Source organism: Rissa tridactyla, chromosome 9, assembly GCF_028500815.1.
Source record: "Rissa tridactyla isolate bRisTri1 chromosome 9, bRisTri1.patW.cur.20221130, whole genome shotgun sequence".
In the NCBI taxonomy this organism is placed as follows: Eukaryota; Metazoa; Chordata; class Aves; order Charadriiformes; family Laridae; genus Rissa; species Rissa tridactyla.
Genome location: NC_071474.1, coordinates 28,913,663 through 28,927,245, shown reverse-complemented (window position 1 = coordinate 28,927,245; position 13,583 = coordinate 28,913,663). Strand labels below are relative to the sequence as shown.

The 13,583-nt window shown below is 45.5% G+C and overlaps 1 protein-coding gene across 5 annotated transcripts in view; it reads left to right on the top strand.

Moving 5' to 3' along the window:
* Positions 1–11,957, top strand: part of FGF13 (fibroblast growth factor 13) — a 272,868-nt gene extending 260,911 nt beyond the window's left edge. For all 5 annotated transcript variants that reach the window (XM_054215273.1, XM_054215276.1, XM_054215275.1 and 2 more), the window contains 2 exons: positions 5,679–5,877; positions 7,130–11,957. In XM_054215273.1, the coding sequence (XP_054071248.1) occupies positions 5,679–5,877; positions 7,130–7,266 (336 nt within the window). In that variant the 3' untranslated portion in view covers positions 7,267–11,957. The remainder of the gene's footprint in view (positions 1–5,678; positions 5,878–7,129) is intronic.
* The last annotated feature ends 1,626 nt before the right edge of the window (positions 11,958–13,583 follow it).

Below are 13,583 nucleotides of genomic sequence, written 5' to 3'. Positions count from 1 at the left end.
ATTCATATAGAATCATAGCATCATCGAGTTGCCTAGGTTGGAAGGGACCTTTCAGATCATCGAGTCCAACCATCAACCAAACGCTGACAAAACCCATCACTAACCCATATCTCTCAGCACTATGTCTACCCATCTTTTAAATACCTCTAGGCATGGTGCCTCAACCCCTTCCCTGGGCAGCCTGTTCCAATGTTTGATAACCCTTTCAGTGAAGCATTTTTTCCTAATATCCAATCTAAACCTCCCCTGGTGCTACTTGAGGCCGTTTCCTCTTGTCCCATCGCCTGTTCCTGGGGAGAAGAGCCTGACCCCCCCTGGCTGCCCCCTCCTTTCAGGGAGTTGCAGAGAGCAAGAAGGTCTCCCCTCAGCCCCCTTTTCTCCAGGCTGAACACCCCTAGCTCCCTCAGCCGCTCCTCACAAGACTTGTGCTCCAGACCCCTCACCATATATTGTGAGTTGCTCCCTCTGAAATCACTAGGATTCCTCAAAATAGGTGAATTTAAGCAAATTGGACGATACTGTGGGATTAGAAACTATCTGTGGGAACTGCAATATATCTGATGCAGAATAAATTGGTTCAAGATAATTGTAAGTTTCCATTCCCATAGCAAACAGCTTTTGGTGGCTTCAGGAAATACCGGTTTCTTCAGAGAGTCTTCCAACACTGGTGATCTAAAAGCTGTTATTTCTGATAGCGTTCAAGTTGAAGTATTCACATCTTGTGCTGTTGATATCACTGCACATTAGAGGGTGATGATCCAGAGGATACACCCCAGAACTTCACATGCCAAGATGGAGAAAATCAATCTCGGTTAATAAAAAAAGGCAGGCTTAGTGGCGCAGAAAATCACTACTCTGGAGCCTTAAAGAAGCTCCTTCAAAAATTCATGATTATAGAATGGAATCCTGGGCTACATTATGGTCCTGAAAGAGATCAGGATATGAAGGGAAAAAAATCCAATTTTCATTAAGTGGAGAAAATAAAGAATAAATCCCATATGCAGATATCGTCATTGATCCCATGGAATGTAATTATATGCTCGATATATAAGAACATTTTCCAAGTTTCCTCAAGTACCCCATACTTTTCCCAAATATTTTTCAAAGTCAGTTATTTTTTTCTTCTTGTTTATTCATGGTCCTAGCACTAAACCCATCTGAATAAAATTTCTGATTATTCTGGTCAACTGCTGCAGGGTAGCTGCAAGGACAGGCGACGTACAGACATTTAACAAACTCAGTAATGACCTAGTGACTTAAACTTACTACTGCATAAAATACTTGGTGATGTTCCCTGCTGATGGCACCCGTAACGCAAATACAACATGCAATAAATAGCAGAGAGGAAACATCTTTGCCCTCATACGTGCACTGTGCCTACAGCCATCCTGAATTAACTTCTAGAATATGACAGAAATCGGAAGACACTAAATACCTTTCTTTAAAGCGGATTTCCCTTTTTCTGTCTAAGGGAAGTCTGAATTCCTCTGTCACGATCATTTGGGGGCCAGAAGAATTAATATTCTGTCCTGCAGTGTAGGTGGGTGTGATGGCTGATAATTTGGATGGTCTTTGGCTTTTGCACAATTAGAGCAGGAAGAATTCCAGCTTCACTTTTACAGTATTTTGGCTTTCAGCCTTGGCTTACCCGTAATGCAGTATCTGTATGGAAGAGACTGGATTATTTTAGATGTAATCTAGTCAGCTGCCTGGAAATACAGCCACTCTAAGTGTTTGCTACGAGGCCTTTTTACCAAATTATCATACACCAAATTATTCTTTTTTTTTCTTTTAATTATTTTTCACATATTTAATGCAGCTGCAGATCTATTCATGAAGGAACATTTCAGTAGTTCAGCTGATCAGCTCAAAACCAAGAAGAAGCTCCTGACAGTTTGTCTTCTTGCTTACTTAAGCATGGCTGAGTCATGACTACAGTGAATCCAGCACTTTCTTTAACTTTTATTTATTCATTCGTTTGTTCATTCATTGCCTTATTCATTGTTAGGGTGCATGTGTGAGGGGCTTGGGTGAGTGCGATTTACCACGGTGTGGGTGCCATCATCCCTGACTTCTGAGGTAAGCTGAGGTTGAAATACTGTTTCACACAAATACCCGTTTTTCATCTTTTGCATAACAAGATATTCATAACATTGGACTTCTCAGAACTCATTAAAATTATTTTTATTACAAAAATGGACAAAGAGGACAGCTGAGAGACAGGAAAAAACTGGTCTTAAAATTCAACACTTAATTATATTTAGAAATTTTTCAATAGGAATGACTATATGAGCTGGAAAAGATCGGTTTTAATTGGGGCACTCAGCCCCCTCCCAGCTTTAACTTGCGCTTCCTCAGTACGTTATTGAAGAATTTGCCAGCAAAGATAACACAATGGCCACTTTGCACTCGCTGCTCTGCACTGTATTTTGAACCGATGTGCTGATGGAAGCCCTGTCCATACCCAGTTGTGTTGGCACATGGACTTGCCACACTCAGAAAATTACCTTTTAATTGTAATACCCCCAAATCCGGAGCACAGTTGCTTAGCATTCGTCGTTCAGAGCTTCCCTCTGCAGTCCTCCCCCCGATTCTATTTTTAAGGAGTGGGAAGGACACAGGTTGGGTTGAACTAAAGGCAAGTGATGGGTGGGAACAAACGCTTGCAAAAGGTAAGCGGCCGCTTAGTATTCAGGAGCAAGCAGAGCACTTCAGCTGCTGCAAACAGCTCACGTGGGATCAACTTCTCTTTGGCAAAGAGGATGGGTTTCCCACCGTGCAGCACCTTTCTGCAGCTGCAGCCGTAGCTGAGGAATTAAACACACGTCAGTCGAGACAAAGTGGCACAATTCTGCGCCAAGCCAGTCAGGTAAAGGAGGTGGGTCTGCTTTGGTGCCGGAAAAATTGTGAGGGAATTTGACACGGTAACTGAGGACGTTATAGAGAGGTGTCTTCGTTTCTGTGCCCCGCTGTTTGTCACGAGAATCACAGAATGGTCGGGGTTGGAAGGGACCTCTGGAGATGATCCAGTCCAACCCCCTGCCAGAGCAGGGCCACCCACAGCAGGTGGCACAGGAACGCCTCCAGGCGGGTTTGGAATGTCTCCAGAGACGGAGACTCCACCACCTCTCTGGGCAGCCTGTGCCAGGGCTCTGCCACCCTCACAGGAAAGAAGTTCCTCCTCGTGTTTATGTGGAACTTCCTGTGTTCCAGTTTGTGCCCGCTGCCCTGAGTCCTGTTGCTGGGCCCCACTGAAAAGAGCCTGGCTCCATCCTCCTGACACCCACCTGTTAGATATTGCTTAGCATTGATGAGATCCCCTCTCAGCCTGCTCTCCTCCAGGCTGAACAGCCCCAGGGCTCTCAGACCTTCCTCAGCTGAGAGATGCTCCCTTCCGCTGACTATCTTCATAGCCTTCTGCTGGACTTTCTTCAGTAGTCCCCTGTCCTTCTTGAACTGCAGAGCCCAGCACTGGACACAGCACTCCAGATGTGGCCTCCCCAGGGCAGAGCAGAGGGGGAGGATGACCTCTCTACACCTGCTGGCCATGCTCTTTTTAATGTCCTCCCGAATGCCATTGGCCTTCTTGGCCACAAGGGCACATTGCTGGCTCATGGGCAACTTGTGGTCCTCCAGGACTCCCAGGTCCCTCTCTGCAGAGCTGCTCTCCAGCAGGTCAGCCCCTAGACATGACTGCTGTGGCAGTTTTTGTTGAATCGTGGGATGCTCCAGGGAGGCGACTGCTGTCTGTGATGCTCGCGGGGGATGTCTGGTGTGCACCATCATCACAGCTTGCTATCACAAGCCTCCCAGCCAAGGGAAAAATGAGTGGTGAAGGGGTTTTTAGTGTCTTTCTTTCTGTCTCCCCACCGTTTCTGGCCCACTGCTTCGAGGGACTCCGCCGGCTGTTGGCTCCTGCTTCTCGTACCGAGGTTAACTTGCTTCCTAAGAGAGCCAGAGTAAATGTTGTGGTTGTGTTTGCAATCTGACCCTCTGCCGCTGTGTACAAGCAGGCTTTTTGTACCAGAAACAGCTCCAAATTACTGTACGTAAACCATAATCTTCCGGTGGGAGCACTGTAGTTTTCCATTTTGCTGCTAATTGGATGATACACATGCAATAGTCTTTGTTAACATGGCTAGTGCTGGGCAGGGTGCAGTGATGGAAGGCTTTTATTTAGAAATCTTGCAAAAATGCAGTGACTGTCCCTGCTTGACAGCAATTGAAACCAATTGTCAATTAACTAAATAACAGCCAATTAGCTTGAAGAAAAAAAGAAGGAAATTGCTTACTTCACATTCTTTGTTGAAGCAAACGCCAGTCAGAGGATGGGAGGTTTTTTCTTTCTCCTATGAGAAGCGAAAATGGCAAAAGATGTGCAGAAAATGCAGTGGGTTTTTTTTTTTTTTAATACCATCTTTTTCTCACACAAGAATATTTGAGAAACTAAATAAGAACATCTTAAGCGCCTGAGACATTTAATTTCCTTTCGTTTTTTTAAACTCAAGATCGCAATCATTATGCAAGCACAATTTTTCCTCCTTCCTTTCGCGTCGCTGTAGGATACTTGAAGCACAAGGGCAGCTCCGCTGAAGCTGGCTGCCTCCGCAAGGGAAAACCGGCAACCAGCTGCCTGCTGCGCCATGCCACGACAGGCAGGATTGGGATATTAACATCCCCGTCAACAGACCAAGCTCTTCCTCTTTCACATTTTATGGACTTTTAGGGGTCCTTAGGTGAGATGTGGTCAGAACTTGGGATGTTAGAGACCCTGCAGCACCTGGAGGCCTTGGGAAGCAGCTGAGAGGTGCTGTCAGGACTGGTGTTTCGGTCTTAGCTCCCTCCAAAACCCATGTTTCATGTCTGTGTCCTTTCCTGAATATGGGCAGTAGTGCCAGCAGGTATTGATTGAGTCGAGAGCATTGCACAGGGGAAACCATTGGCAGGAAGAAAAAGTCTCTCCTGGATTACTGCTCGTTATTTTAACTGCTAGCCCAACGCCATCTCCCCAAAAGAAGCAGTGCAATTCGACATGAAGACTAGAGCTTCCGTAAAGATCCTGTACACTTTCAGCTGTGTACTGTTTAACTCTTGCCAACCCCAGGGCAGAGGCTAATGTCTGCGTTAGCCTGTTTCAGTGGCTGATAGGCTGGGCAGAGAAAGAGCACAGGTCAGCCCAAAGAGGCAGCTGCCACAAACTAACTTAATATTGCTGGGTTAGTAAGAGACGACCGTTTACTCATGGCATCCTGGCTTTGAATTTTTATCGCGCTTTCCTCCTAAGCAGTAAAGGCCAGGAGTTAATGCACAGAGGCATTACATGGCCTCGCTTCTCACCCGTGGGGCTGGAGCACAGCTGGTCCTGTGGGGCTGGCATCAGGGCTGGGTCTGCCTCCTGTCCGTTACTGGCATCGATCAATAATTCTTCACTTAGACATTTTACTCCTTGTTCAAAAAGATTTTATTATGCCACTTTGAGCCGCTCACGGCGTCATTTCACAGGTTTCAAATTGTGTTACGCTTCTGTTAATACTTTCAGGGCCTGTGTTTCATAATTGGATAGCGCAGGGTGAGAAGTATGTCTTTTAACCATCGGGAAAGCAATGAATATTGGATGCTTTTTCATTAACCGATGTGAGATTCAGCACTGCACATATTGATCTGTTATTTTCTTACAGGAACATTTTACACCTGAATGCAAGTTCAAAGAATCAGTATTTGAAAACTACTACGTGACGTATTCTTCAATGATCTACAGACAGCAACAGTCTGGCCGGGGTTGGTATTTGGGTCTTAACAAAGAAGGAGAAATAATGAAGGGAAACCATGTGAAGAAAAATAAACCTGCAGCACACTTTCTTCCAAAACCATTAAAAGGTAATTGCTTGGGTTTGCTCTGTCTATCTGAACTGACATTGTCTTGTGTCAGAGATGTTTAATTGCTGTGCATCCATATTTGAAGGGTTCAGCTACTTATAGAACAGGAGTATAATGTTCTGTGACACACTGTTAATGTAACCAGAGCTGCTTTTTTTAGGTTTCTCTGCATTATCTCTGCATTTCTGTAATCTAACCAAATGCACATATTAGTTCCTTTATGCCCAAAGTCCACAGTGTATCCATTACAGATAACGAAGGCTTTATCTGGAATGGCTCAAGCATCTGCTCACAGGCCATCAGCAACTTGCTGTGTGGCTTGTCAATCTGTGCTTTATGTTCCGAGATGTTTGTTTGTCTGTTTTTGCCTGAGATAAATCTCTGATGTGCGGTGCCGCAATTAATGTGGCATCAGCATATGACATTAAAGGCAATAATGCATGTGGCATAGATATACCGCTGTGTATGAAAAGCCAGGACCTAGACTCACCCCAGTTATCCAAAGGATCTGAATCAGGACTGTGGTCAGACTTGGCTTCCTCTTTGGTCAATGCAAAGAGGGAGATCTCAGTCGATGTATGGAGGTTCTCCTTTTCTCCAGAACAACTACCTTCCATATGCCCTTTCCTTAAGAGGAATGAAGCCGCCTACTTCTGGGCTATGCTCTTAGGTAGCTGTTTAAGGCAGTGTCATTTCAAAATCAGAGAGGATATTTCAAAGGTGTCTAGCCCTGGGTGGATGCTGGACTGGTTTGGCAGTCTACATTTAGGACTAGGTGTTAGGCACCTGATGTCAAGGTTGATCCTCACTTCTAATGCGTGTGAAAACAAAGGAAACAGATGACTGAAAATCCATTTTCACACCCACCTGCTTAGGCTACGTGTACAAGTAACAGGTCAAATCACAGCTGTCGACAGCGCTGCTTCACTGTTAATAAGGAAATGTTGATTTATAGCAGCTTAGGTCTATCCTGCAGAGTTTTGTAAGCGCGGTGGGTAGGTTGGGTGATTTAACTGGGAGAGGGAGGGAGCTCTGGTTTTTCCCTTCTCTAAACTGTCATTGCCTTGAAGAGGACCTCAGAGGCTCTTAGTGTTTGAAATGGAAGAGGTCCCCTTGCCGTGTTTCTTTCATTCGCTCCTGACACTGCATGTTGCTGAATCAAAAATCCCGACGTTTTGCCGCCGGACTTTGCACCCACAGACCGAGCAGCCTGTACCGCGTGCTGACATGCCACCTCTCTTTTGCTTTGCAGTGGCCATGTACAAAGAGCCTTCTCTCCACGATCTCACAGAGTTCTCAAGATCTGGAAGTGGGACCCCAACAAAGAGCAGAAGTGTTTCAGGAGTGCTAAATGGGGGTAAATCCATGAGCCAAAACGAGTCAACGTAGCCAGGTTCAGGCAAGCCAAGTGCTCTCTAAACAGAACCTTACCTCTGGATGCAGTTGAATTCTTACTAGCAGTCTTTCATCCAAATGTTCAATTGCCCAGGACAAGCCACCGAACTTGCATAGGTCACTCGTTTATCAGCCATTAGATCTACTGGTTGTCAAAGGATATACCCCAATAATGTAGAATATGCTTGTGCATATCACAAGGCACTTGGATAGCCAGCAAACATACCTGCGGAATAAATCTCGGAGAAGAAATGTCCAGCTCTTTCTCTCTCTCTCTCTTTTTCTGTCTCTCTTTCTCTCTCTCTCTCTCTCCTATGCTTTGTGGAATACGAAACAAAAACATTTCACAGCATTCACTGCTGATAAGAATTTGCTTTCCAACTCAGAAAAAGACCACTTTTGCTCTTCAAAGGAAATTTTAATGCTTGTATGTTTTATAGGGGCAAACAAAAAACAAATATGTAAACTCTGTTGTTTCCTTGGCTTACCGTTTTATATCTAAGGCTTGATAAAAAATGTATCCTTTAATTTGGAATAGTGCAACTTTTTGATTTCTGAACTCCAATGGGTCTTTAAAGCTATGTCTTTAAAAAAATAATTTAAAAATCAGGGTTGGAACTGAGAGTTGGTGTCTCAGGCTCAAGCAAACAGTGTTCTTGTGGTTTTAAACACAATGAAATATAAATTTTTATAGATTTGTAGTTTCTGGTAAAGTTCTTGTGCTAACCCCAGTCTGTAGGAACTGAGTTGTTTTGTTATCCCAAGTGGAAGTTACCAGAAAGGGATAAAATTATCCTCCAGTGTAGATTTCTCTTAATTCCATTTTGTGTGTCATGTTAAACTATTGTTGTGGCTTCTTTTCTAAAGACAGAAACTGTGGAATTAAGGTGACTTAATTTTTTTATAAGAAACGTCTTATTTGTAAAAGTCCTTCTTTCACTGTAACGGGCACGTGAATATTGTGTAGGAGGAAGCGTTAGGACAGGTTACCCCTAAACAACATATACTTATACATGCTATTGGAAACAATTGTTTAAAAAAAATGTAGTTAGGTTTCCATTTAGGTCATCATGTCTGTTGCATGGGAGAAAGTTGGAATATTGGCATAGAGTTGCATGATGTGTAAGATTTTGTGCATTAATCATCGTTGGATTCTGTGCTCCAAAACTGACATAGTTCCGTACAGGCAGCTTTCTGCCTCGTACGAAAAGAGTTGTTTATTATTTGTTGTATACACAACCATGCACTGAATAAACTATTTATATTAAGATGTACTTTTTAAAAAAGCTGGTTTGAGTATATGATGTACATCCATGATTAATTTCGAGGGAAAGGGTTGGCAGTTAAATTATAATACTGTAATTAATGTTCAAAACGTTTCTATGTAATGGGTTATTCCCCTGTAATGCTGTATGCTATACAAATGAGAACGTGTTGTTTCTTTTGGATATTGTTAGAACTGGTCTTATGTCCCCAGCCGAGATACTCAAAACATAGTGACGATTAAGTGCCGCAAAGTCTTGGTGACGGAGCCCCAGTGAATTGCACTCCTCTGCTTTGAGCTTCTCCAGCTTCTCCATGTCTGCCCTTCCTGTTAGACTTCCTTTAGTGCAGCCTCACAGCACACCTCCCCACAGCCCAGCGGGTCCCAAAGGGGGCCAGGAAGTCAAGCACTTGCTCCTACCAAGGTGGCGCCTTGAGGATGCTCGGAGGTTGCTGTGTGTCACTGCAGGTACCCTTTAGGGGCCAGCTGTATCTGGTCTCGAGGGAAAAGGCTCCTGTGCCTCCTGCCTTTCTGCACATGCTCTGGAGAGAAAATGTCCCTCTCCAAAAACATCAGTGAGAACTTTCCTCATCTGTAACATCCAGGCAGCTCTGACAGGTGAGCTTCACTCATCAAGGTTTATGAAGGTGTGTAGATATAGGACGAGGGGTAATGGTTTTAAACTGAAAGAGGGGAAGTTTAGATTAGATATGAGGAAGAAATTATTTCCTGGGAGGGTGGTAAGACACTGGCTCATGTTGCCCAGAGAAGTTGTGGATGCCCCTTACATGGAAATGTTCAAGACCAGGTTGGATGGGCCTCTGAGCAACCTGGTCTAGTGGGAGGTGTCCCTGCCCAGGGCAGGAGGTTGGAACGAGATGATCTTCAAGGTCCCTTCCAACCCAAACCATTCTATGATTCTATGATTCTAATATAAGGTGCTTCAAAAAGTCCTAGGAGGAACAAGTTTTCACCATGGGTGGCAGAAGAACTAGTTCTGGAAAGGAATAACGGAAATGGAGGCAAAAAGTGTCCTATGAATGTCAGCCTGAAATTAAAATGAGGTATTCTGCTGTCTGCTCTCTGTGCCTCCCACTTGACCAAGCTGGAATTAGACCTCAGACCAGGCTGGGACAATGGTTTTTTTTAAGGTTGGATCTGAGAGAGGAGGGAAGGAGATTATATTTCAGATCAAACCCCCAGATTTGTTTTGTGGCAAATAGTAGGCAAAGAGCTTTGGCTTGCTGAGCTCCCATATTGAAGCACGGTGTTGCCTGTCCCTCAGAGGGCCTGGGGATCCTCAGCTCACCCCTTTCCAAAGGGTGAAGAAGGTGGGAGCACAACCAGTGCCATAGAAATCCTTAAAAATTGAGGATGTTGCCATGATTGCTCCAGAGGTTTTGATAACTCAGTGCGTCTGGAGCATCCTGGAGTTCCCTTCAACTAATTGGGGTATGCCCTTGTGGAACACCTCTCTTAACCCTCCCAAGCCCATACATCAAATTATTGGGGTGCATGTTCCAAAAAAGGAGTCCGAGTGCCTTAGGAACATAAAACCTGATTAAAAAATAGACATATTTGTGGCAGAGCTAGGTCAATGCTGAGCTTTATCTTTCCTAAAGATAACTGGAGGTCTGCTGCTTTGCTTTATAACTGCAGTCTTACTGTTGTTCCCCACCCCGAGTACCTCCAACCTTGAAGGTCATCTGCAGTGAAAGAAAAATGCTCATCTCACAAATTGTCCCTTCTGAAATCTGTAGTCTGACCCATCTTTCGTACTGACATTGGCATCAGCTGTGAGCGTTCACTGCTAAGTGCCTAGTTTCAAAGGTTTCTTAGATACCAAGCTAAGAAAGGTCACTCTTGGATTAAAGATGAGGAGAAAGATATGGTGATAGATGACCTATAAACAGGTGTTTCTGACAGTTACATGAAATTTCCGACAAACCCGTTCCAACAATAGCTTTTCCTTCAGCTTATTGTGGACTCATGGGGGAATACTCTTGGTAGGGTCCTGATAGTAGACAAAAGCTCATGTACGCTATGGGCAAAGCAGGGGTTTACATGTAGCCTCTGGAGCCATAGACTGAGATTTAATGAGGAGAAATAGAGTTAAATGAGCCTTTGCAGACAGTGAAGTGACAGTGATATTGTGACCCAACCAGTCTTGGGTAGACAAGAATGTGGCTTCAGCAGAGGACCAGATTTAGAAGCCAGACTCTGGAGTATTTATTTATCCTTCAGCACCCGTAAATTAGAAAGTTAAACAGATGACTCCTGGATAATAGCTTCCTTTAAGAAATCTGCTAGATGTTGGAAAAACGCCCATATTGGTTGTCTATCAAGAAAAGTTATAGCCGCTGCTCAACCCGCTTTGCTCTGCCACAGCTACAGGAGCAGAGTGCAGTAAGATGCACACCTGGAATAAGGACAAAGCCCAGGGGCCGGTGTGAAACCAAACCCCACGCTGGCCATGAGCCACTAACCATCAGGAGAAGGTTTGGTCCCAGGTCCTTGTGTTATTGCCAATGTGGTTGTTGATTCCTTTCATCTGCCGCTTCTCTTGTCCCTGCCTCTCCACCGCTGCTGCCCATGTTCCATGGGGCTGGAGTTGGCTCAGGAGGTGCAAAAGCGTCACAGCAGCTTTCTGATTCACCTGGGCTTCACTGGGCAAAGCCCTGAGCCACCGCAGGGGCTTGTGCGGAGGCCTTACGAAAGGCTGACAAATCCTCCCCGCCAACCCAAACGAAAACAGGTCACCCATGAAATCAGGAGGAATACTGCCAGGAGCACAACTGTTAGGAGGCAAAATTGCTACCTTTTTGTGATCCACCTGTCAGAGCTGCTTTCTCGGAGGTCTTTGGAGGGGGTTCAGGCATTGCCTGCTTGGTCTGGTTTTGGGGTGAGGGAGGGTGGGAAGAGCTCTTCTCTGTACCACAGAGAATCTTTCTTTCTTTCTTTTCCTTTTTTCTTTGCATTTACCTCATGCTACCTCATAGCATGGTTGTATCTCCGTAGCCGCTTGCTCAGCCATGTTCATCGCTGGCACGATGGAAGACAATTCCCTACTTGGGGAAAATATCTCCAAGTTATCCTAGGGAAGAATGGTGCCCCTTCTGCAGCACCGTCTGCTGTCCCCACCGCTGGTTGCCAGCCCATGGGCCAGGTTTTCCAGTGGGATAAAGACGGTTGTAACGAGCTCAGGGATGCTGTGGTACGCCAGGCCTCTCCCCAGCTGAGCACCAGCACGAGAGCCAGGTCTGGCAGAGCTCTGCTGTGTCTTGAGTATCTCTGCGTGGAGACCAGAGCCAGCTCTAACGGGTTTAAATGTCTCCCTGACATATCCGTGACCAGGACACTTTTGCAGGACAGAATCTGTACGTAACAACCTCCTATCTTCTAATAAATAACTCTCTCTAAAACAGGCTCCCTCTTGTCTGGGCTCTGATTTTTATCACTGCAGCTATTTAAAGGTTCTCCACTCCAGCACTGGTGCACTGTGCCATTGCTTAGCTTTCACTGAATTACAGAATGGTCAGCGTTGGAAGGGACCTCTGGAGATGACCCAGTCCAACCCCCTGCCAGAGCAGGGTCACCCACAGCAGGTGGCACAGGAACGCGTCCAGGTGGGTTTGGAATGTCTCCAGAGACGGAGACTCCACCACCTCTCTGGGCAGCCTGTGCCAGGGCTCTGCCACCCTCAAAGCTGGGCTATCCTTGGGATATAGAACTTTTGGTGTTAACATTGTCCTTTTCCTAAGTCTTCCTGAACCACAGAGGGGCAACTTGAGTGGTCAAGAGAGGACCATCCCAGACGGATCCTTCAGTCACTGGCAGCCTCTCCGTGGCCCATGGAGGACGCAGAAAGTGTGGTGTGTTTTACCAGCGCAGGGAATGGCTACTCTAAATATTGGAGCTCAGTTTCTTGGTAAGACCAAGATAAAGACCACCGTGGTTTTGTCTGACTTTGGCTCTACAAAAATGACAGAAAGAATAGTAGAAAGCCTATTTAAAATAAATTGGTTTCTTGAGAAAAAAGCTCTACCATGCAATTTACCATACATAACAACAGCTTTGGGCTTTTTTTCGACTCTTTTTGGGGCAGACGTTTGTGACAACTTAAAATTCCCAACTTGGATCATGGGTTAAATTTTTAAGAAATTCTCTTCCCTGGCATGAGTGAGCAGAGCTGTGGGGCCCTGCCCTTTCCTGGTCCATGCCTTTTGGAGAGTGGGGTCCTGCAACAAGCTGGGTTTGATGGTGCATGGTGGCTTTTATTGCTTATCGGCTCCGGTAGCAGAGCTTACCCTGCTTTGGGACCATGCCACGTCAGCTTGGGGAGCACTCAATCACCCTGCCCTTCTGCCGCTCTTCTCAGGGGGAAGTTTAAATATTAAAGAAAAACCCAAATTTGAAACATGTTTTACATGAATCAGAGAAATTGAAGTAATAAATTATTCCATCTCATCAGGAACTGGAAGACAGTTTATAGGATTCCCTTCAAAGATCATTATTAACGATTTGGAAGTTAAGTTTCATAAATACCACATATGGAAAATTACTTTCAAGGACCCGTAGGCCTAATTTTTTCCCCACATATGTTTGGCATCTCTCACCTAAGCTCAACAGCTGGATGAATGCTTTCATCTCCCATGGGTTTCTCCACATAGCACATTGCCTGTCACAGTCCATTTCTGAGCTCGTCCCCTTGCCGAGGACAGGGTCACGGGTCCACCCTCCACCAAGGCCCACCACTTTTGTCTATAGAGGAAGGGTTGTCCCTGTCCCAATGTTTCCAGTGCACAGAGCTGATTGATTTGATGAGGTGTTGACCAGGGCAGATCCGAGCTGTTGATGGCATATTTTGGGGGGAGACACAGCAGACTGGCAGAGACCTCTCAGCTCAGAGCGTGTTCCCAGGGGAGCCTGGGCTGAATCTGGGGGCTTTTCAATGAAAGGAACTGCTCAGGCACTGACGGCAAAATGCTGCTTGCTGTGGCTGAACAGCCGCGGCTGCGGCAGCGCTGAGAAGTCCGTGGCTGGCGCC